At 51.1% G+C, this 23,144-nt stretch overlaps 1 protein-coding gene across 1 annotated transcript in view; it reads right to left on the minus strand.

The window, feature by feature from the left end:
- The window catches only part of CREB3L1 (cAMP responsive element binding protein 3 like 1), a 44,947-nt gene extending 30,928 nt beyond the window's left edge, over positions 1–14,019 (minus strand). Inside the window, exon 1 of the mRNA XM_025358022.1 lies at positions 13,444–14,019. Coding sequence (XP_025213807.1) covers positions 13,444–13,545 — 102 coding nt within the window. The 5' untranslated portion in view covers positions 13,546–14,019. The remainder of the gene's footprint in view (positions 1–13,443) is intronic.
- Positions 14,020–23,144: the final 9,125 nt, after the last annotated feature.

The raw sequence follows: 23,144 nt of genomic DNA on the forward strand, positions 1-23,144 counted from the left end.
ATTTGTCTCTATCTCCCTTCCAAGGAGGAAAGAAGGACTGACACCAGCCCAAAGGCACACTTTTCCTTGAGTCAGTCGGATGGGCAAACCACTGGGTCTTCAGTGCCTCCCTCCTACCCCCATGTCCAGGCCCACCTCTGTGGCAGGCATTTCCTCCATTGCCCAGGGGCCTCCTTCTTGCTCACTGAGGGTCAGGGGTCTGGGGAAGAGACCCCAGTACTCAGCCCCAAATGGCCCCCAGGCCAGTGGGACTCTGAGGGGAGTGGGGAGTGCTGGGTCCTGACATCACAGAGTAGAGAAGCTAGAGCCACAGTCATGCAGGCCAGCTGGGGCCCTTCCAGTGCGTCCAGATGTCTCAGGAATGTGCTGAGCTGGGAACTACCACCTTCCTTCCCTCCCCACCCCCAACCCGTCGTCCCCTTGCTTGCTCTAGCTTTGCCTCCGCCCACCCCCTTGGCTCCTCCTCTTTCATCTCTCCCTGGGAGGCCTCCTGTCCACCGTCCCTCTGGCACGGTGCCACAGTCAGGCTCCCTCTCAGTCCTCTGAAGGGATTGTCAGAGGCAGGAGCCCTTCCCCTCCCGCAGACCCCAGGGACTGAACTTGTGGGGTGGAGGGAGATGGGAGCTAACTGGGAGGAGAGAGTTCTGAGCAGATAGTGCATGCCAGATCCCAAATGTGGAACTGATTTGCAGCCCTGGAGAGAAAGGGGTGAAGGCCTTGGGGCGGCAGAGGGCAGGGCTGGAAGGATGGTGAGTGGGGCTCTGGGCATCTTGTCCCAGCCAATGGGTGGGAGGGTCAAGGAGCTAGTGTGCCAGGCTGGGCTGGGCTCAGGAGGGTTCAGACCCTTCTAGGCCCCTGGGGTTCATAGGGACGTGCTTTGTCTGATGGTGGAGGGTCCTGGAGTATTGGACGGGATGGGGGAACCTTGTTAGGGTCCTGGTGTTGGGCCAGGAGCCAGGACATGGTTCAGGCTGGAGCTCTCAGCCCCGAAGAGGAACAGCCTGTCCCTCTGCAAGGGCGGAGTTGCCTTGGGCCTCCCCAGGCCAGCCTGGCTCTCAGTGCTGGGGATGAAGGAGCCAGAAGGGAACTGGTACTCCTGGCCTAGTGCGAGAGTCACATCAGGGCACAGGGTAGAAGTCAGAGGAGAGAAGAGACCTGGAGTTAGCTGCTGCCCTCAGCTGCCCTGGGCTCAGGGAGGGCCCACAATTCTGTTCCCCCTGGGGGAGAGTCCCTGATCACCCAGACAGGGCGACAGCTGAGACTCCCCTGATGAACTGCAGGGCCCCAAGCACTGAGACCATTCAGAGGAGCTGGTGACCATCACCTGGTACAACCCAGAACTATCATTGGCTCCCTCCTGCCTGCTGAAAAACTCCCAGCTCCCCAGCGTGATACTCAAGGACTGTCAGAAACTGATCCCAGCTTACCACTAGAGCTGGAGCCCCCTCATTTTCTCTTCTCTCCAACCTGGTTGGATGGACCACTCCCAGCTCCTTAAACCTGCTGTGGTCCCCATGGCTGTAGGACCTTTGCTTATACCTTTCCTGGTGCCTGCAGTGTTTTGTTCTTTATCTCCTCATTCTAACTCTTCCTATCCTTTAAGGGGCCAACTCAAATGCTGCTTCCTCCAAGAAGCCTTCCCTGATCACCAAGCTCGAAGAGTCATCTCCCTCTCTGTTCTACCATAGTACTTACAGACTGTTCCGTCATTGGTTGATATCATGCCCTGAACTCTAATTACACACAATGGGATCCAGCTATCCTTCTAAACGTTACCCTTCTTTAGGGTAGGATCAAGGAGAGGTTTCTTTTTTTTTTGTTTTTTGGAGATGGGGTCTCACTCTGTTGCCCAGGCTGGAGTACAGTGGTACGATCTTGGCTCATTGCAACCTCTGCCTCCTGGGTTCAAGTAATTCTCCTGCCTCAGCCTCTCAAGTAGCTGGGATTACAGCAACGGACCACCATGTCCGGCTAATTTTTGTATTTTTTGGTAGAGATGGGATTTCACTGTGTTGTCCAGGTTGGTCTCGAACCCCTGACCTCAAGTGATTCGCCTGCCTCAGCTTCCCAAAGTGCTGGGATTACAGGCATGAGCCACCGTGCCTGGCCAGATTTCATCCTTGAACCCTCTGCAGAGTCTCAAATAGGGCCCCATCTATACTCTGCCTAATAGTAATGATCATAATATAACAACAGTGAATATTTATGTACCAGGCACTGCTCTAACTCCCTGCATGTAGTGGCTCATTTAAGTTTCAAAGGATAAAGTGGGTCTTCTTAGTACCCTCACTTTATGGATGAGACACTGAGGCTCAGAGTAGTTAAGTAGCTTGCCCAAGTTCATTCAGTTAGCAAGTGGTCAAGCGGGGATTTGAACCCAAGCTCTGATCGCAGAGCCCGTGTTCTAAAGCACCCACAACAACACTGGTTGCTGAAGGAATGATCCTGCTGCCCCATTGCAGCACCTAGTCCAGGGCCAGATACAAAATATGGGCCCCCACTCCACACACTGGGTTCATCCTGGGGATCTGGTTTTGCTCCTTTCCTGGCCATCCCTCTCCTGCTGCCCAGAAAGAGCCCTGAAAAGGGTCCTGGGGCTTTTTGGCTTTACCCAAAGAGCCTCCCATCTTCAGAGAATTGAGACAGATAGAAAAATAAAATCCCTGTGATCAGGGCTCTGCAGGGCTGGACAAGGTGGGATATTCCTGCAAGGGCTGTCAAATGCTGTGGGCCTTCCTTTTAGGCAATGACAGCAACAATCAGAATAAAAACAGCAAAGGGGACCATAGTCAATTATAATTAAATTTTAAAATAACTAAGAGGGCCGGGTGCAGTGGCTCACACCTGTAATCCCAGCACTTTGGGAGGCTGAGGCGGGTGGATCACTTGAGGCCAGAAGTTTGAGACCAGCCTGGCCAACATAACAAAACCCCGTCTCTGCTAAAAGTACAAAAATTAGCCGAGTGTCATAGCGCACGCCTGTAATCCCAACTACTCGGGAGACTGAGGCAGAGAATCGCTTGAACCTGGGAGGCAGAGGCTGCCATGAGTGGAGGTCATGCCACTGCACTCCAGCCTGGGCAACAGAGTGAGACTCCATCTCAAAAATAAATGAATAAATAAATAAATAAAATAAAAAAACGAAGAGTATAATTGGATTGTTTGTAACACAAAGGATAAATGCCTGAGGGGATGGATACCCCACTCTCCATTACGTAATTTTTTTTTTTTTTGAGACAGAGTCTCACTCTGTTGCCCAGGCTGGAGTTCAGTGGTGCGATCTCGGCTCACTGCGACCTCCGCCTCCTGGGTTCAAGCAATTCTCCTGCCTCAGCCTCCTGAGTAGCTGGGATTACAGGCATGCACCAATACACCCAGCTAATTTTTGTATTTTTAGTAGAAACAGGATTTCACCATGTTGGTCAGGCTGTTCTCGAACTCCTGACCTTGTGATCCGTCCACCGTGGCCTCCCAAAGTGCTGGGATTATAGGCATGAGCCACCGTGCCCGGCCCATGATGTGATTATTGTGTATTACATGCCTGTACCAAAATATCTCATGTACCCCCAAGTATCTAACCTACTATGTACCCACAAAAATTAAAAATTATCCAGATGTGGCGACTCATGCCTGTAATCTTAGCACTTTGGGAGCCAAGGAGGGAGGATCGCTTGAGCTCAGGAGTTTGAGACTAGCCTGGGCAACATGGCAAAAAACCATCTTTACAAAAAATACAAAAAATTAGCCAGGCGTGGTGGCATGTGCCTGTAGTCCCAGCTACCTGGGGTGTTGAGGTGGGAGGATCACTTGAGTCTGGGAGGTTGAGGCTGTAGTGAGCTGTGTTTATGCCACTACACTCCAGCCTGGGCAACAGAGTGAGACCCTGTCTCAGAAAAAAAAATTTAAAAACCAAAAGAATAAAAACAGCAGTGGCAACTATTGTTTATAGAGGGTTTATGGTGTACCAGGCCCTCTACAAGAATTTCTGATGGAATTCTCTTAAGAACCCTATGTTTTACCATGAACCCTACTTTTGGATGAGGGAAATAAGCCTGGAGAGGTTAAAGCACCTGCCCAAGCTCACACAGGTGACAAGAGGGAGCCCCCAGGTCTAAGCAGCGCTGCAGATGTCCCACCTCAAGCAAGGATCACCTCCCCAGCACTTGCCCCATCATCTGCCATCTGACCTGTGGACCTGCTGTCTGCACAGGTTGAGCCTGGGAGTATGCACCTGGTCTTGGGACTTTCCTGTTTAAAATCTCCCCAAAGTGGGGTGGATTCAGAATCTACAACTCACCTCTGTCCCAAACTCATGCAGCTTTGAGAGACCAAGATATTCAGAACTGAGTCTCTTTTCTTTTCTTCTTTTTTTTTTGAGACAGAGTCTTGTTCTATTGCCCAGACTGGAGTGCAGTGGTGCAATCTTGGCTCACTGCAACCTCTGCCTCCTGGGTTCAAGCAGTTCTTCTGCCTCAGCCTCCTGAGTAGTTGGGATTATAGGCTCCCACCACCACGCCTGGCTAATTTTTGTATTTTTATTTTTGTATTTTATTTTTATTCTTTTTTTAATTTTTTATTTTTGAGACTGAGTTTCACTCTTTTTGCCCAGGCTGGAGTGCAATGGTGCGATCTCGGCTCACCACAACCTCCCCCTCCCAGGTTCAAGCAATTCTCCTGCCTCAGCCTCCCTAGTAGCTGGGATTACAGGCATGTGCCACCACGCCCAACTAATTTTGTATTCTTAGTAGAGACAGGGTTTCTCCATGTTGGTCAGGCTAGTCTCGAACTCCCGACCTCAGGTGATCTGCCCACCTCAGCCTCCCAAAGTGCTGGGATTGCAGGCATGAGCCACCACACCCGGCCAATTTTTGTATTTTTAGTAGAGATGGGGTTTCGCCATGTTGGCCAGGCTGGTCTCAAATTCCTGACCCGCCTCAGCCTCCCAAAATGCTAGGATTACATGCATCAGTCACCATGCCTGGCCCTGAGTCTGATTCTTTAAGCTGGGTAAGTTTTCATGTATTCATTTTATTATACTTTATAACTGATAGATATACATTCTATATATTCTTCCATTGCACAATATGTCATAATAGAAAAGGCCATGATGATAAAGTGAAAGGGAGAGATGGCATTTATGCTAAGATTCACGATTTGAGTAATCGAATGAATGAATGAATGAATCAATCTACTTTAGAAAAGAGGACCATCAAAGCTGGAAATGTAGAAGTGTCCTTTCTTTTACTATCTATTCACCCACCTATTCATTCCTCTATTGTCCCCACCCTACTCCATCCTGCCTTCCTTCCATCCATCCAATAAATAAACATTTCCTGAGCACTCAGTCATTATAGCTGTACCTAGAGAATAGCCAAAAATAATTGACTGACACACCCTGCTCTCAGGGAACCCTCAGTTTGGTTCATAAATCAGGAGGGCAAGGCCCAGAAAGGGAAAGTGATTTGCCTAAGGTCACACAGCAAGTGAGGGAAATGAGGTGAAGAGGGGTGAGGGTATTCCAGGTGGAAGGAACCCATGGGCAAAGGCTCAGACCCGTCTGCCTCCAAAGTGAGCTCCCCTCAATCACTGCCTGAAACCCGCCTCCTGGCTCTCCATGAAGGCCTGAAGAGCCTGCCTCACTCCATCATTACTTTCATTTTTGTTATTCTTTTGGAAGGGGAGGAGGGACCAGTGGCTGCTGCTGTCCAGCTGTTATGTTGGACCACACATCCCAGCCCAGATGTGTCAGCCTCTCTCTGATGGGTGAAGTGGCTTCCGGGCCATGAGCCAAGGGCCAAGGAAGCGGCAGTGAAGGCTCTGTCCCAGAGGAATTGGGGGAGGAGGCACACTGAACCCGGCAGCAGGGAAGCCCATGGTTGCTCCAGCTATCAAACTGACCTTGTAGACAATATGGTGTGTCCAGGAGGTGGGGATCAAGATCTTTGACATTCCAAGGAAATCTATACCTTTGACATATTTCCTCTGAGGGTCAGAGTCCTGGGGCATTTCCTGCCTCTCCCAGCTTCTCCTCAACCAGACAATCCCACCCCCACACATTCCCCAGTCCTGGTCCAGGGTCCTGCCATTCAGTCTGGCTTCCCCAGGGCTGCTCAAGAGGGTTACACAGAGTTCCAGCCAGAGCAATGCTCATGGTCTTGAGTTAACTCCACCCAAATCTTCCTCCTCTATCCTGCCCCCAGGAGTGCTGAGACTTCCAGAGGAACAGCCTGTTCTACAGCATCTGGAGCTGGTTTCTTGAGGGAGGTTCAAGAGCAAGCCAGGTCCCAGAGAGAGATGCTCCAGGAGGGCCTCGGTACCAGGACTCGCATGAAGCACATGGTATAGGGAGAAGACACAAAACAGGGATGTCCTTTATGCTCCCCTGTCCTGGTGCAGCAGCCAGGCCAGGCCAGGGCAGACAGAAACAGAGTCTCCTGAGGAGTCCTGGGAGTTGCAGGGAGCAAAGATCCAAGTCCCCAGAAGGGCTGGGGAACAGCATCCTGGGGTGAATCTGAGGATAGGGTATGAAATGGGATGTGGAAGCTTGTTCAGGGGATCTGGCTTTGCCCATAAAGCTCTAGGCATCCAAGGTGCCCTAAGGATGGGAGTGGGTGAGGATGAAGGCAGGGACCCTCTGATATCAAAGATCCTGAATTTTTCTTGCTCTAGAGGGCAAAGCTCAAACCAGAACAACAAGAGAACTTGCTTGTAGCTTCTTCTCGCTCCCCTCTTTGACTCTCTCTGTAGGACTCCTGCCCTTGAGTGGAGTTAATATATTCCCCTCTCTTAGTTTTCTTATCTGCACAATGGATAATAATGCCTATATGTGTTCAGTAAAAGGAACATGGCCCCAGTCCCTGTGGAAATGCCTTTTTTTTTTTTTTTTTTCTGAGACAAAGTTTTGCCCTTGTTGCCTAGGCTGGAGTGCAATGGTGCGATCTTGGCTCACTGCAATCTCTGCCTCCTGGGTTCAAGCTATTCTCCTGCCTCAGCCTCCCAAGTAGCTGGGATTACAGGCACCTGCTACCATGCCCGGCTAATTTTTTTTTTTGTATTTTTAGTAGAGATGGGGTTTCACCATGTTAGTCAGGCTGTTCTCAAACTCCTGAACTCAGGTGATCCACCTGCCTCGACCTCCCAAAGTGTTGGGATTACAGGCGTGAGCCACCATGCCTGGCCAGAAATGCCTTCTAATAAGTCCTTTGCCACTAAGGATGAGGGAAATTGGGGCAGCATGTGCAGAGATCACCTTCTGAGAAAGCTTTCATGACCTGTAGCCTGGCTCAGCCTCCTGCCAGGCTCTGCTCCATCATGGCATCCACCATGGTATTGATACTGCCTATTTCGCTCTCTTTCTCTCTCATTTGTCTGTGATTGACTGGAGGGTCAAGTGTGTTTTCTTCATCCAGGTTACCCTGGCACCAGCATAGATGTTCCTTCAGTGCCCAGTTGCTGAAGGAATGGACATGTGTATTAATGAATGAGCAAATGAATTCCCGGCTGGTCCAGGGAAGCCAGAGGGACCTCACAACCTGTTGGGGGGCAGACAGCACTTCTGTGGGACCCTGCATCCCCACCACCCTAAGGGCTGGCCATTCCAGGATCCTGAAAACCCCAGGACCCCTTCAGGAAATGTAAGTACACCTCTTGAACACTTAGATCTGATTTTTGGGGTCTTGCTCTGTTGCCCAGGCTGGAGTGCAGTGGCGTGATAATAGCTCACTGCAGCCTTGAACTCCTGGGCTCAAGTGATCCTCCCACGTCAGTCTCCCAAGCAGCCAGGCCTTCAGGTATGTGCCACCATGCCTGGATAATTATTTATTTTTTATTTTTTGTAGAGATGGAGTCTTTCTGTGTTGCCCAGGCTGGTCTCAAACTCTTGGCCTCAAGTGATCCCCCTGCCTCCACCTCCCAAAGTGCTAGAATTACAGGTGTGAGCCACCACATCCAGCCTGGGATTTTTTTAAAACAATGTTTCCCTTCCCTTACAAGGATTGCCCCAGCCTAAAGTAATTTTCTCTACAAATATAGTAAGTCCTTGAAATAGAGCAAAGTTCGCTACAATGTGACCCAAACTTGACTTCTGTTCTATGCTCAGGCCCCTTCTCAAGTAAAAGTGAGCAAAACTCCATTCTTTGTGGGGTTGGTAAAAAAAAAAAAGTGATGCCTCATTCTTCTGTGGGACTCTCTCTCTTTGGTCCGCTTTGTGCAGTAAGGTGTCACAATTTTTACTTTCCTGCTTTTTGTGATAGTACAGACCATCTGAAAAATACTGTTTTTCGTTAACTCTACAAAAATATAACTCCACATTTTATGTAATTGGAAAATTTATTTTTAAATTTGTATTATTAGTATTACTTTTAGAGACAGGGTCTGGCTCTGTTGCCTAGGCTGGAGTGCAGTGATGCCATCATGGCTCACTGCAGTCCCAACCTCCCTAGCCCATGTGATCCTCCCTCCTCAGCCTCCTGAGCAGCTGGGACCATAGGCATATGCCACCATGCCTGGCTAATTTTTAAAAATTCTGTGTAGAGATGAGGTCTCCCTATGTTGCCCAGACTGGTCTTGAACTCCTGGGCTCAAGCAATCCTCCTGCCTTGGCCTCCCAAAGCATTGAGATTACAGGCATGAGCCACTGCAAATGAACATAACCGGACATTTTTGACTGGGCATATTTATTGCATTACTGTAGAGTTTTACTATATTGAGCATCTATTTTGTCCCATGTGACTGTGCTAGGTTTATGTCAATGCACAAAACTGATATGGACTCTCCTCTTATGGAACTTACTTTCTCATGGAGGAAATACACAGTAAGCTATTAAAATAATTGCAAACTGGGTTAAGGGCTAGAAGAAATCAAAAGACTAAAACAGAAAAGAATAGGGGGGGTCCCACTTTAGGTGTTCAGGGAGCCTTCCTGAAGGAGGTGACATTTGAGCTGGGATCAGAAGGCTGAGATGGAGAGACTGGGGGAAAAGCAGTCCAGATGGCAGGAACAGCATGTGCAAGGGCCCTGAGGCAGGGCTGGAAAAGGCTTAGTCTTAAATTGGGTGAGTATGGATCCAGGAGTCCTAGAGCAATCTGAAGAAGAAACTGGGGAAGACGGAAGCACTAGAGCCGGTGCTCAAGGGTGAGACCTGAGCCACAAGTTCAAATCCCCTGTGGGTAGCCAATTGTAGACTATTCTAGACTAGGGGCTTCAGAGGCCTGTGCTACAGTATGGAGATGGCTCAAGGCAATGAGAATACATTGAAAACCATAGAGAGCCCTTCCTGGACCCCAGAGACAGTGCGGGCTCTGAAGGACCTAGATGGCTGCAAATAGATGGGCTTAAGGACACTTTTTCCTCTTCTCTAAGAATGTGGGGTCTGGCTTGGGCCCCTTTTTCTCCATCCATCCATCCATCCATCCATCCATCCATCCATCCATCCATTTATTCATTCAGCAACAGTTGGTTGCTAGGCACTGGGATATAGCAGTGAACAAGACAGACCAAACCCCTGACTCAAGGAACTGTTCCCTCAACACTGGGGGAAGCAAAACCCAAAGCAAACCTCTGCTCAAGACGAACTTCATGTTTTGATGGAGGAGTAGGTATCAGAGGTCTCCTTTTTGAATAGGCAACCTGAGATTTGGGCTCCTGCAGTAGGTTTTTCATTAGATCTTTTCTAGCAGATTCCACTCTTGAGACCAGAGTGCCTTAGCACTTCTGTCCTCTTTCCTGTTGGTGAGAACTTAAACGGAAACACACATACATCTCCCCTTTTAAGGACTGTTAAAGGGCCACCCACAGACATAGGAACACCCAAACACACATACTTCTCTAATCTCCCTAAATCTCCCAAAGGCTGGGGGTGGGGATGCCTCTCTGCTTCCCAGTTAGCCCAGGAGAAGCCAGGCCAGGGGTCTGGGGAGTAGCGATCAGCCTTAGCGCCCACCGCCTCCCTCCATGCTGGGCTGGTCCCCGGGTCCCCGTCAGTCACTCCCACACCTGGCCTCCCCAGCTGCAGGGAGTGAACGGGTGTGCTGGGCAAACATCCTTGCAGCTTCCTGCTGCTCCCCTCTGAGAAAACAGACCTCTTCTTCCTCCTCCTTCTCCTCCCCACACCCTCCCAGCTGGGGCTTCTCTGGGATCCCAAGCCAGTTCCCTCTAGAGAAGCCAGACATCCCTTCCTCTTAGCCAGAGGAAGGAGGGGACAGCACACAGACCTAGTGTTTCCATCTGGAGAAACGACCTGCTCTCCCTTTGGTCCTTTATCCCAGTTCTTGGAGCCCAGACCCTCTCTCTCGTATGGGCCAAGGGGCTGAAGGACCACAGAGTACAGTGGCTCAAGGGTGGCCACATCAGAAACTGTGGGAGAGTGGGAGGGGCAGGGAGGAGATGCCCCCACATGGGACAGGAAGGGCAGCCCCCTTCTGAGGATCTCTGAGAATCGCATAAACAGAATTGCAGCAACATGAAGGTATCCTCATAGAAAGAAAAATAAAGCAGCCCAGCCACCTCCAAACACACTTGTCTTGACTTTGTGTACTCCCTCTCCTGTCTGTCCAAGTGCATGCGTATTTCTTGCATAGTTGTTTTCAGGGTGAGCATACATTTTGCATTTTGCACAGAGCAACAGAGCATACACAATTTCCGCATGATTTATGGCCTGTATCTGGATTTTTAAGGAGGATAGTGAATATTCTGCTCTCTATTTTCCAGACGGAGAGGCACACAGACACCATCCCTACCCATCCTTAACCCTGGAAATATTTTCCTATCCTCATCCAGAATGAAGAAGTTGGGGGAAGGGTTGGTATGGGATCTCAGCTGGAAGGGACCTCGGATATGGAGATGGAGGCCCCAGAAAAGGAAAATGACTTGCTGTGTTCACAGAGCAACTCCTAGCTGAGCAATTCTCACTATCACCCCCATCCAGTCTCTATGGATCAAACCAACGATGAACGTTTCATGCCAGGCGTTGTGCTACATTAACCTTCACTTTAATTTTCTCTCAAAATGCCTACAGTAATGCTATGGTTCTAATATTTCCATTTTTCAGATGAGGAAACCAACCCCCAGAAGAAGAAGTCACTTTTGGCCGGGCGCGGTGGCTCAAGCCTGTAATCCTGGCACTTTGGGAGTCCGAGGTGGGTGGATCATGAGGTCAGGAGATCGAGACCATCCTGGCTAACACGGTGAAACCCCGTCTCTACTAAAAATACAAAAAAAATTAGCCGAGCGTGGTGGCGGGCGCCTGTAGTCCCAGCTACTTGAGAGGCTGAGGCAGGAGAATGGCGTGAGCCCGGGAGGCGGAGTTTGCAGTGAGCCAAGATCTCGCCACTGCACTCCAGCCTGGGCGACAAAGCAAGACTCCATCTCAAAAAATAAATAAATAAATAAATAAATAAAGTCACTTTTCTGAATTCTCCCGCTGGCTGGTGGCAGAAACACAGACAGAATTAAATCTCTTGATTCCCAGCCCAAGAGTCCTTTCTCTCTTTCTTTAGGCACCCCATCTTTTCCCACTGCCTCTCCTGGCCCTGCCCAGGTGCAAGATCAGGAGCCTCCCCAGCAGGGCTTTTCCTCCCCAGTGTCCCAGTGCTGGATCCCACTGTCTGGTCGTGTCTCCTTTCCTGTGCTGGACCAAGGCCCAGATGAGCAGCTGGGGACGCAGGGCTGAATGGAGCAGCAGGAAGAGGCTGCGGGTGGCTGAGTTCATTCAGAAGAAAGCCCAACTCAGAGCTTCCAAGGGCCAAGGGAAGCTTACCGCAGGGCTCTACTGCCCCCCTTGACTTCAAGGGTCTGAGCTCTGACAAACCTCTTTCCCTCTGACTAGTGTCTTTTACCAACCTCAAGAGAAGGTGTGGATCCCCTGATCCCTGCTGCTTTATTCCTGGGATCTGTGCCAGAACCATCTGTAGGAAGACCTGATCCAACATCTCCCCCATTTTACAGACAAAGAAACTGAGGCCCAGGGAGGAGATCCAGTGGTATGGGCCAGGCTCACAGGGGAAGCAGAGCCAGGACTAGAAACCAAGTCTCTCTGCGGTCAGTGCAAGCCCTCTCCCCTTGTACCCTTGTTCTGTCTGATGAATTATGCTCTCTCTGCCTGGGACAAGGGGCCTTCCTCAGAGCGCACAGTGACCAGGATGTGCTGTTTAATGGAGAACAGGGAGACCTCAGTCCCCATGCCTCCTTGACTCTGGCTCCTGTCCCTTGGCCTGGCTCCTCACCGTCAATCTAGTGGCCTGGGACAGTTTAGGTGGAAGTCCAAGATGCTCAAGTCCTCTAAGGACTTGGCTCTTGCCTGGCCAAGTTTATCTTGGTCCTGGGAGGTAGAGATCAGCAGGTAAAGAGTCTCAAGTGCTTGGTCACAGGGTGTGTGTATGTGTGTGTGTGTGGTGTGTACAGGCATGCACATGCAACTGGTGGTTCACTGAAGAGGGGGCTCCCACTAGATTCCCCAACAATCCACATTTCTTCTAGGCAGGCCCTTCTGAACCTAAATATTTTCTCCCATTCTAAGCCCATGCCCCTCCCCCATCAAGGCCTTAGGGCTGAGCCTGAGAGAGGGAGGGAGGGAAGAAGAGAGAGAAGCCACGTTTCCTTAGGGAGGGAGGGGAAGAGTGAGAAAGAGGAGAAAGACAAGCTCACAGTCGGACCTAGTCAAGAAGACATAGGGAGAGGGAGAGAGAAAGTCAGCCAGACTCCAGGAACAGAGGGACAGAGCAGAGATCTAGAGGCAGATGGAGAGAAAGGGCTCCCATCCTCCTGAGCCAGCACCCTGTGTTGCCCTGACTGCCTCCCCCCAGCCCCCAGCCTCAGGTCCCTCCCTGGGGGGGTCTCTGGCCCTGATTCCCTGGGGCTGCCATGGTAGCACCCTGAAGTTTCCAGGCCTGGCTGAGAACCCGGGTCTGGCTCTGATCCCCGAGGGGCGTCGGGTCTCAGACCCTCAGAACGCTCCCGGGTGCGCCTCCCAGCGGAGGTCCAGCCTAAGAGCCACAGAAGCCCCAAGGGAGGCGCAGGAAAGGGCGCTGCCACTTTGCGCCCAGTCTGGTCCTGGAACCTGGGGTGGGTTGGGACGGCTAGAAGACGTGGGTGGAGGGCGGGATTGGCGTCTCTTGAGCTCAGATCCAAGGATCGGACGGCCCCGATACCTCGATGGCCCCTTCCCCTAGAAGGTGGAGGCCAATGTGTTCAAGGATTGCGCCCCCAGGAGGGGCGCGCACTGGCACCAGCTCCGAGGCTTAGGTCAGGCGGGGGTCCAAGGGAGGTGTCGAGGGACCTACTCGTCAAATCTCGGAGCTCCAAACACATGTCGCTCCGGGAGACCCTGCGCTGAACCCTTTCCCCGCTCCTGCCCAGTGATGTGTAGTCGGGTCCTTCTAGGGGCCCAGGCGCGCCGCGAAGAAGGGTGCCAAGGCGTGGAACGGGAACGGAGACCCTTCATCTTACCGCATTGTTGAGGAAGTCCGACTCGTTCAGATCCCCCAAGTCCAGGAAGCTGGATCCGGGGAACAGCCTGTCGGCCGGGAATGGTTCCAAGACGGCGTCCATCGCGGCTGGCTCCCGGGACCCCCTTCGACTGGGCTTCCCTCACTCCAGGGCGGCGGCGCGCCCAGTCCAGAGCTCCTGCCTGAGCGCTGGCAAGCGGGCGGGGGGCAGGTCCGGGGCGAAGCCCCGGGGGAGGGGCAGACGGAGGCGGCGCGGCCCCGGGTGGGGGGCGCGGGGGGCGCGGGGGCCTTAGGGCAGCGGCTAGGAGCGGGATGGGCTCAGGGGCCCCGGGCGCACTGTGGGCATTCAGCCGACTCCACCTCCTCCTGCTCCTCCTGGGGCACAGCTGGCTTCCATGGGGAGCCCGGGGGTGGGGCTGAGGGCTTGAGGAGCCCCCCGGACAGGGTGGGAGCCGGGGCGGGGGAGCTAAGCGCTCCCCCGAGACTGGGTGGCTGCCGGCCTCTCCGCTGTCTCTGCTTCTCCCTCCGCACCGCTTCTGTCACTTTCCTCTCTGTGAAACCGGGAACCCCTGGCTGGCCAGCCCAGCTGGCCAAGGCGCCACGCCCCCACATCAATATTCACAATAATTTAATATTAATGAGAAGAGGGCGTGGCTCGAGGAATCCTCTCTCATTTTTTAAAGAGACATCTGCAACTTCGTCTTCCTTAGTCATCTGTCTTCTCTGAATGCTCAAGGTGGGGGCTTAAAGCAACAATAGTCCTGGAACCGATAACAGTGTTCTTGGAACATTGGCATTTTGTTAAGGTTTCACCAACCACTGTCCCATAAATTGATGAGGGAGCTATTTCCATCCTTCCAGCCTTATGCTAAAACCTGCACCAAACCCAGTCAGGGAATTCAATTTAACAGTCGCCTCAACAGATCTCCCCTCAACGGGGGAGATTTTCAGCTTTTTAAACAATTTATTTATTTATTTATTATTATTATTTTTTGATATGGAGTTTCGCTCTTTTTGCCCAGGCTGGAGTGCAATGATGTGATCTTGGCTCACTGCAACCTCTGCCTCCCATGTTCAAGCGATTCTTCTGCCTCAGTCTCCCGAGTACCTGGAATTACAGGCACGCCCCACCACACCCAGCTAATTTTTGTATTTTTAGTAGGGACAGGGTTTCACCATGTTGGCCAGGCTGGTCTCGAACTCCTGACCTCAGGTGATCTGCCCAACTTGGCCGCCCAAAGTGCTGGGATCACAGGTGTGAGCCACCACACCTGGCCGATTTTCAGCTTGTAACTCTCATTTCTCATCTGACATGTGTCTTCCTCCAGGAAGCCTTCTCTGAATCCCCAGGCTGGGGCAGTTACCAACGGTATACACCCACAGGGCATCATGTGCTCACCTCTGCTGTTTCCAGTCTAATGTGGTATTGTCTTTGTTTGCTCACGTTGTTTGTGTCTGTGACCCCACTAAGCTGTGAGACTGCTCAGGGCAAGGACTGTCCCCAGCTTCCCTGTGTGTGAAAGGGCTGGGTGAACAGCCAGAGATAGGAGAGTACCCCTCTTCTCCTTGATAGTCAAGTCCCTCCCCATCCCTCAATGGTTCTGAAGAGGAGGAAGTTGGAAAACAGTGGTTCTGGAATCTGAATGAGCCAAGGTGCTTGCTGGCTGCACACTCCACAGTCACCAGACACTCCCGGGGCCCCGGGATCCATTACCTAAGTGACTTGCTCCTGCGTACAAACTTAATCTCTCGAAAGGGCTGATAACAATCGCCAAGCACCTGAACAAATGGAGGTGGTTCAGAAAGGCACTCCCTCAGAGGGCTGGGCACACTGTTTCTTGACCAGAAGTCATTAATAAGATTAAGTGTGTCCTCCCTGTCTGGGACATTTAATTAGCTTAGGAACCAAAAGGCCTTTAAGAAGTAGAGATGTCATTGCAGCTAAGCTATGGATGTCACCAAAATTGCTCTCAGTGCCAGGTGGGAGAAGGGCTCATACCAAGGCTGACACAGCAGTTGTTTGCTTGCCTGGCAGGCGGGCAGGCACGTGGCTTTTCCGCACCTTATGGTCTAGTTGACATAGTTCTGGAGAGTGAAGTTCTGACCTTCCAGGCTGTCACGTGACTATTAGCTCCCAGGCCTCCTGGAGAATTTGTTCTTGAGAAGTAGGATTATAACCCATGTTCTGGGGACCAGTTCACCAGCCATGCACCTCCGAGAAGTAAGGCTGGGCCAAAAAGAAATCAATTCACTTTCACAACAGTGGCGGGTAGAATTAAGGTGCTGGGACCATGGTGTCTTCCCCAGATGTGTCATATCTGGCCAAATGGGGACCATTCAAACACTGGGATGTGGCTGATACTTCTCAGGGGGAGGGGAGGGGTCTCTGGCTGGGTGAACAGGCCAGGCTGTCATGAGTGAGCTCCAGCAGCAGGTGTCTGGAGTCCTGGCTACTGAGCTGGAGTCCCTGCAGGCCCCCAGGAGGAGCAAAAGTGGCCCCCTGCCTGAGGTTGGCTGGAAATTGTGCCTGTGTTCCTCCCAGCCTGCTCTGTAATTAGAGACACAGGTACCATTTAAGTGATTGGGGAAGATTATATAGTTTTAGATAAGTAGGATTAGAGTGTCCTCTCTTTCCTTATTCTTACCCAGGTGAACACCCCAGGAAACCATTGAAAATAATCCTGGGGAGACATTCTGGTTCCGGCAGCTTCTGCGGAGTCTGAGAGGCAGAATCTCCCAAGAGAAATCCTGGGGAAACCGGTGGCAGGGGGAGGAGGGAGAACAGGCATTGTAGAGCCGGGCACACAGAGGAATGTGATCATTTTCTTTCCAGAATGAAGACGATGGCAAAGTCCAGCAGAGATGAGGATGATTGCAGATTTATTCACACATTCTATAAGCATTATTGAGTACCTACTGTGAATGGTTCCCAGACCAGGCACTAGAGATACAACGGTGATTAAGAACCTAGATCCCAGAGTAAATGTAGTTGCACAGAGGTGGGTGGGTGGGTGGAGGAAAGTATGGGTAAAAAGAATGTTAAGAAGATGATTTTAGAGCGTGGTAAGGACTATGAAAAAATAAAATAGTGCGATGTGACCCTGTGGGTAAGGAAGGCCTCTCTGAACAGGCCACATGTGAACTGAGAACTGAATCAAGAACTGGGGTCATTTATAGGGCAAAATGCAGGGAAAAGCATTCTAGGCAGAGGGAGCAGCAAGTAAAAGAGAAAGAGGAGGAAGACTGGACTGGGAAGAACAGGCAGTGGCACAGGAGTGAGATGATGAGGGTGAAAACCCAGTGTCTTACACAAACCCGGTACTTATGGCCACACTGAAGCCCAGGCTCTATTCTGTGCCAGGACTGGAAAGAACTGTGCCCACCTGAAGTCTTCCATAGGGTGTGGTCGGCTGCGCATCCCTTCTCTCTTGTCTATTAAAGATTTTCCAGGAGACAAAATGAGATGTCTCCCTGGGTCTTAAGTCTGCCTTCTGACCCAGCAAGGAGGGTTTGCTCCCTCTCTCCCAGTTCTTGGGCCTGGTCCCACAACCCAGCCCCCTACCCAGGCCCCTCCTCTACATCTGAAGGAGTTAGGGGATGGAGGCCAATGTTGGCTCTGCAAACACCACCTCCACAGGCCCAAATACTGCGGGTCACGAGAGGCACTGATGGCAGCCCCTTCTCTGATGGGCTCAGGAACACCTGGTTGCTGCTCTCCAGGAGCTGTTCCAACTGTGAAGCAAAAGCTTCATGTGTAAAGACATCCCAACGCAGTCAATGACGCACAGGAGAAAGAGGACAGAGATAAGCTTCTTGCCTGTTCCAGACACTGAAGATCAGGCAGAAAGAGAGGCTCCTCCCAGGCTGAGCTGTGAGTAGAATGGTGTGTGTGTGTGTGTGTGTGTGTGTGTGTGTGTGTGTAGAGCCACTGCCCTTCGTTGGGTCTCAGTTTCCATAGCTATAAAATGGGCGAGGTGTTGATGCCCTCTAGGGTTTCATCCTCTCCAAGGATCTTCCAATGTTCCCTTTCCAGGACAGGGCCTGGGGAGCAGGCATAGGGGTGGGGGGAGTGTGAAGGGCCTCCCTGGTCAGGAGGCCTGGCACTTTGATTTTCCAGGCTTCTGCCCAGAGCCTCCAGGAGGGTGCAAAGCTGGTGTTTACACTCGGTAGGCAGGCCCTGGGTGGTGGTAATAAGGTCACCCAAAGTAAACCTGTCTTGTTTGCCTGGGTTGTAAAGGGAAAAATGCTTTGGCACACTCTAACAGGAACTTCTGAGAAATGAAAACATATTCATCCTGGAGATTAAACTGACTTCCGGGGTGCAGACGGGGCCCTTTGTTCTCTTGCAGCTCCCTAAAATGGGCTGCATGGCTGCTTTCCCTGTACCCCCCACTGGAGCTGGACATGGAGCCTGAGGTGGCACCTTGCCAGGAACAGGGTGGGTTTCAGAACCCCAACTCTCACTCAGTTTAGGTCTCTCCTTTCCACCCCTTTGGCCTGTGATCCCTTCCCACCCAACCCTGAACCATAAAAATACCGGACGTTTACTAGTACTTGCTCTGTGCCAGGCACTAAATACTTTATGTTATCTTGTTTAATTCTTGGAACAAGCTTGTGAGATAAGTACCGTCTTTCACTGATTCTGAGATGCACATTTCTTCGCCTGTTTTAACATCTCTGAAGTCAGAATGTGTCCTACAATCGATGGTATGTCGTAGTTTAATGGATGGTGTTTTTTTCCTTCCTGAAGTACATAAAATAATGGTGTATCATGTAATTGGTGACACCTTAGAATCGGCATATTATTATTATCATCCCCAATCTGCAGATGAGAAAACCAAGGCTCAGAGAGTTTGTATGACTTGCCACTTCTTTGTTTTATGGAAAACCAAGGCCTGGGGCCATCAGAGGCTTGCCTTAGGTCACCCAGCCTCATGAGGCAGAGATAGGACTGAAACCAGGGCCTCCCTGCTCCGCACCCGGAGCCCTTTCCACTCACCCCAGATGAACTGAATTTGCTCACTGGGGAGAGGCAGGAGCTGAGGGGAGGGCCTTCCTCCAGGGCCTTCCATAGCAGCGGGTGAATCACCAACCACCCTGCCTTGGAGAAAGGCCTTAAGATAGATTTTTTTTCCTCTTTAAATTCTCTGAAGACTGAAGTTCCTTAAGGACTAAGAAAACACTTGCCTCCCTTCCAGCTCCTTTTCCTGGTAATTATTTTTGCTTCTTTTCCCTGAATTTCTGCTCTGCCGTCCCATCTTTGGACTGGAAGCGGGCCCGCCCCTTGGCCCTCTGTCTGCCTGCCATCTGGGAAACAGCTCCACCCGCTTCCTGCTTTGCTCTCCTCCTGTTCTCAAGTCACCCTTCTCCCCTCCAGCCTGAATCACCTGCTCCAACTCCGCTTCTAGACATCTCTAGAACGCAGCCACCTGGCTCCCTCCCCAGAAGACACACACTCTGGCATCCCACCGCCCTCCATCTCCCTTGCTCTTAAAGTCTCCAGTAATGGGAGAGAAACCAACAGAGCCGCTTGTTTCCTCCTGCCTTGAGTCCTCATATTGTTGGGGACACTCCCCTACAAATCCTGCCCCACCTAGGGCTGGCAGAGCTGGAACTATGGCGCTAACAGGAAGGGCAGGGGCACGGAAACTGGGAGGCCTGACTCTGCCTACGACCTCCTGCTCTTGCAAAGCCCTTATCCCCCCAACCCGCCGTGAGCCTCAGATTCCCCAGCCTCCAAGGCTGGTGAGACTGAAGTAGCTTGTCTCCCGGAAGGTGGGAGGCAGCATCAGGCATTTAAATCAAAGCCTTTGCTAAAATGCATCCAGTCACCATGTGGTTCACTGGTGACTGATAACAGTCAAGGTTAAGCCAGGGCCTCAGATTTTTCCCTGGAAAATGAGGGTCTTAGCTTGGTCTCTGAAATTCCATCCTCCCAGTTCTGAAATGCTATGATTCTGTCTCCCTCTGCCCAGAAAGCAAATATGGCCTTTGTGTGTGAGGAGTCTGAGTGTCCCCTGGCAGCGATTGGCTGGGAGCTAGGTGTGCATACAGCCCCTCCCTCCCCGAGGATGTCTGGAGGTGTGAATCTAAGTGTGGGGCTTCCACATTTGCACATGTATCTGCGCCAGCTCACACCTAGGGGCAGGCCGCCTCTCTGTGTGCATCCATGCCAGCGCGTGCGGCTGCAAATCTGGTTTCCATCTTCTCCCAGTAGGCAGCAGGGCTGGGGGAGACTGAGTGGAATATTAATTGTGCTCTTGCACGTGGCCCAGCTCCATGAATGTGGTGGTCGAAGGGAGCAGCCTGGAGCTATTCGGGGAATGAGGGAGAAGCCACAGAAGCAGGGCTCCCTGGGGCTTAAAGCCCTGCTGGGGAGGAGGCAGAGGCTGAGACCCAGAAGGGTGGGTGGCAGTGGGAGGGGGAGAGCTTCTGAGGCCAAGGATCTGGGGACAGCAGGGAAGACACCAGCTAGGTTGAGGGCGATTCCCACGTTTGCCTAACCCAGGTGTCTGATAAATGTCTGCTGAATGATTGAAGAGCTGAATCCTCGCATGCCTGTGAGATCAACGGATATCCCTTTCCTGGGAGCAGACAGAGTAGGAGGAAGGATGGAAATGGGTACATATTAAGCACCTACTGTATGCCAGCCACTCTAGGTGGCACTGTCAAACATTTCATTTTATTTCAGACTCACAAAGACCCTGGGAGATGGTATCATCCCCACGTGGGGAGGGGCCCACTACACACATATCCTCCACCTCCACCAGCCATCTCGCCCCCTTAGGAAGGTCTGGGGAAGCGTCTTTTCTTTTACTTCAGGGTCCATCAAAGCTGGCTGCCTCTGAGAGGCAGGCCTATCTTTAACTTAATGGACACTCTAGGTTTTGTAGTTCATTGCATTGTCTTCTTTACTTGGCCATGAGGAAGCTCAGAGATGAATTTGCTGAGGTCCACCTCTTGCAACAGAGTCTTGTGGAGGTTGATTTCACACACTAACTGCAGCCTGCCTTCATCTTATGTTTGTTCCCCCTTCCTCCATATCCTTTTTCCTCTATTAACAACCATCGAATTCCACTGTCTGTAGAATTTCTCAAATGCCTTTAGAAGGGAGACAGAAACACACACGTATTTTTGCCTTTATAGGTGAAGCGAGTGAGGCTCAGAGAGGTTATGTTATTTGTCTAAGGTTACACAGTCATTAAGCGGGAGTATTGGAAATTTGATCTGGCCTCCGACTTCATCCTTCTGCTGCGTCAGACTCTGGGATTGGATCAATTGCATAGTAACTGGGGGGAGCGGGGGTTTCCGGAGCGTTGGGAGGAAGCTGAGGCCTTTGCAGACTCAGACTTTACCTCCCACTGGCCCTCACCCAGGCTCCTCTTTTTGAGGAGCAGGTCCAGGTGGGGGCTTCCATCCTTTGTCATGCACAGAGAGGGGGCCCTGTGGGCCATCCTCAGGGACCAGCCCCAGCCTCTGTGGCTGAGCAGAACAAACAGAAACCCAGCAGGCTCGGCCTTGGCAGTCACTGGTAAAGCAAATATCTATTCCAGGTGCTCTGAGGAACATTTCAGGAGCCTCCAGAACTGAAGGGTGGACCAACTCTGGAGAAAAATGAATGGATGTAGGCCCAGAGGAGCTAAATTTTTTCCTTGACTTTATGGGAAGCAAGCATCAAGTGTCCACGGATCAGGGTGAGGGGCCCCAGGGCTGTGTATTCTGCAACCCAGTCCCTCGATGTGTCCCTTCAGACCAGCCCGCCAGGATTCTCTCTCTTCTGGAAAGAAGACTTAGGGTTTCCTGAGGAGGCTTTACATGTACTCATTTGAGAATTTTTTCTGAGATGGAATCTCGCTCTGTTGCCCATGCTAGAGTGCAGTAGTGAGATCTCAGCTCACTGCAACCTCCACCTCCTGGGTTCAAGTGATTCTCCTGCCTCAGCCTCCCGAGTAGCTGGGATTACAGGTGTGCACCACCATGCTCAGCTAATTTTCGTGTTTTTAGTAGAGACAGGGTTTCACTATGTTGGCCAGGCTGGTCTTGAACTCCTGGCCTCAAGTGATCTGCCTGCCTTGGCCTCCCAAAGTGCTGGGATTATAGCACTTTCTTGTAGGAGCTGGTATTACACACGTACCCCACAAACCTGGGGACCTCCAGGGAAGACACAGAGAATGAGTCTCATCTAGAGCAAAAAGGAAGGTTGTTGTTCTGAGGGCTGCAGCTGGAAGTGCCTCAGAGAATGACAAGCTCTGATGACCCAGGGGAGACTGGTTGAGAGACACAGAGCCAGTGACAAAAGATTTTGCTCCTTGAGGGCTGTCCAGATGAGCCCCAGGGTCTTAAATGTGGGACCCCTTCAAACACCAGCATGCATGGCTTGGAGGAGAAATAATCATAGAAATATACAGTGATTTTCACAAACTGCCATTTATTGGGTCTTGTTGCTTTTCAATGCTCTGGCAGTTTGCAACGCATATCTCAATCTTTTGAATCAATAGAGCTCCTATAAATCAATAACACAAAAACCAACAATCCAATAAAAATATTGGCAAAGAATATGAACAGTAAATCTATATTTGTACAATATAGCATTGATCAAGTCCCAGGATCTATGCTAAACATATCCTATGAATTTTTTTTTTTTTTTTGAATTTTTATTGGTGCCAAGATGAGTTTCCTCATTTACACCTTACCATAACCCTTGGAGGCAGGTACTACGATTACTCTGTTTTATTGAGGCCCAGAGAGATAAAGTAACTTGCCCAAGGTCACACAATTACTTAGTCTGACTTCATAGTTCATGATCTGGAGGCACGAGTTGAGATGGCAGGACCGTTTACTGGAATCCAGGGACTCAGGAAAACCTGGTGCGAACGAGAGAGGGGAAACGACAGAGGGACAGTTGGCTGAGGTAGAAGCACATTTACCCAGGAACGTGCGAAGAATCCAAGAATCCGGCCGGGCGCAGTGGCTCAAGCCTGTAATCCCAGCACTTTGGGAGGCCGAGACGGGCGGATCACGAGGTCAGGAGATCGAGACCATCATGGCTAACATGGTGAAATCCCGTCTCTACTAAAAAATACAAAAAACTAGCCGGGCGAGTTGGCGGGCACCTGTAGTCCCAGCTACTCGGGAGGCTGAGTCAGGAGAATGGCGTGAACCCGGGAGGCGGAGCTTGCAGTGAGCTGAGATCCGGCCACTGCACTCCAGCCTGGGCGACAGAGCGAGACTCCGTCTCAAAAAAAAAAAAAAAAAAAAGGAATCCAAGAATCCCCAGTCCTAGTAAAGTTTGTGTGTGTGTGTCTTTTTCAATTTCTTGAATAGATAATGCATTCAGATGGTTTAAAAAAATAAAAAGGAATACAACAAAAAGCAATCCTCCCATCTCTGCATCCTATATCCTAACCACTAAGTTCCCACCCTTTAACTAACATATAATCAATTTTATTACTTTCTTGGGCATCCTTCTATGGGGTGTGTGTGTGTGTGTGTGTGTGTGTGTGTGTGTGTGTAGATATTTCTCTCTCTCCTTTTTTTTTTTTTTTTTTTTGAGATGGAGTCTTGCTCTGTCACCCAGTCTGGAGTGCAGTGGTGCAATCTCATCTCACTGCTGCAAGCTCTGCCTCCCGGGTTCATGCCATTCTCCTGCCTCAGCCTCCCCAGCAGCTGGGGCAACAGGTGCATGCCGCCACATCCGGCTAA

Source organism: Theropithecus gelada, chromosome 14 (genome assembly GCF_003255815.1).
Source record: "Theropithecus gelada isolate Dixy chromosome 14, Tgel_1.0, whole genome shotgun sequence".
Lineage (NCBI taxonomy): Eukaryota > Metazoa > Chordata > Mammalia > Primates > Cercopithecidae > Theropithecus > Theropithecus gelada.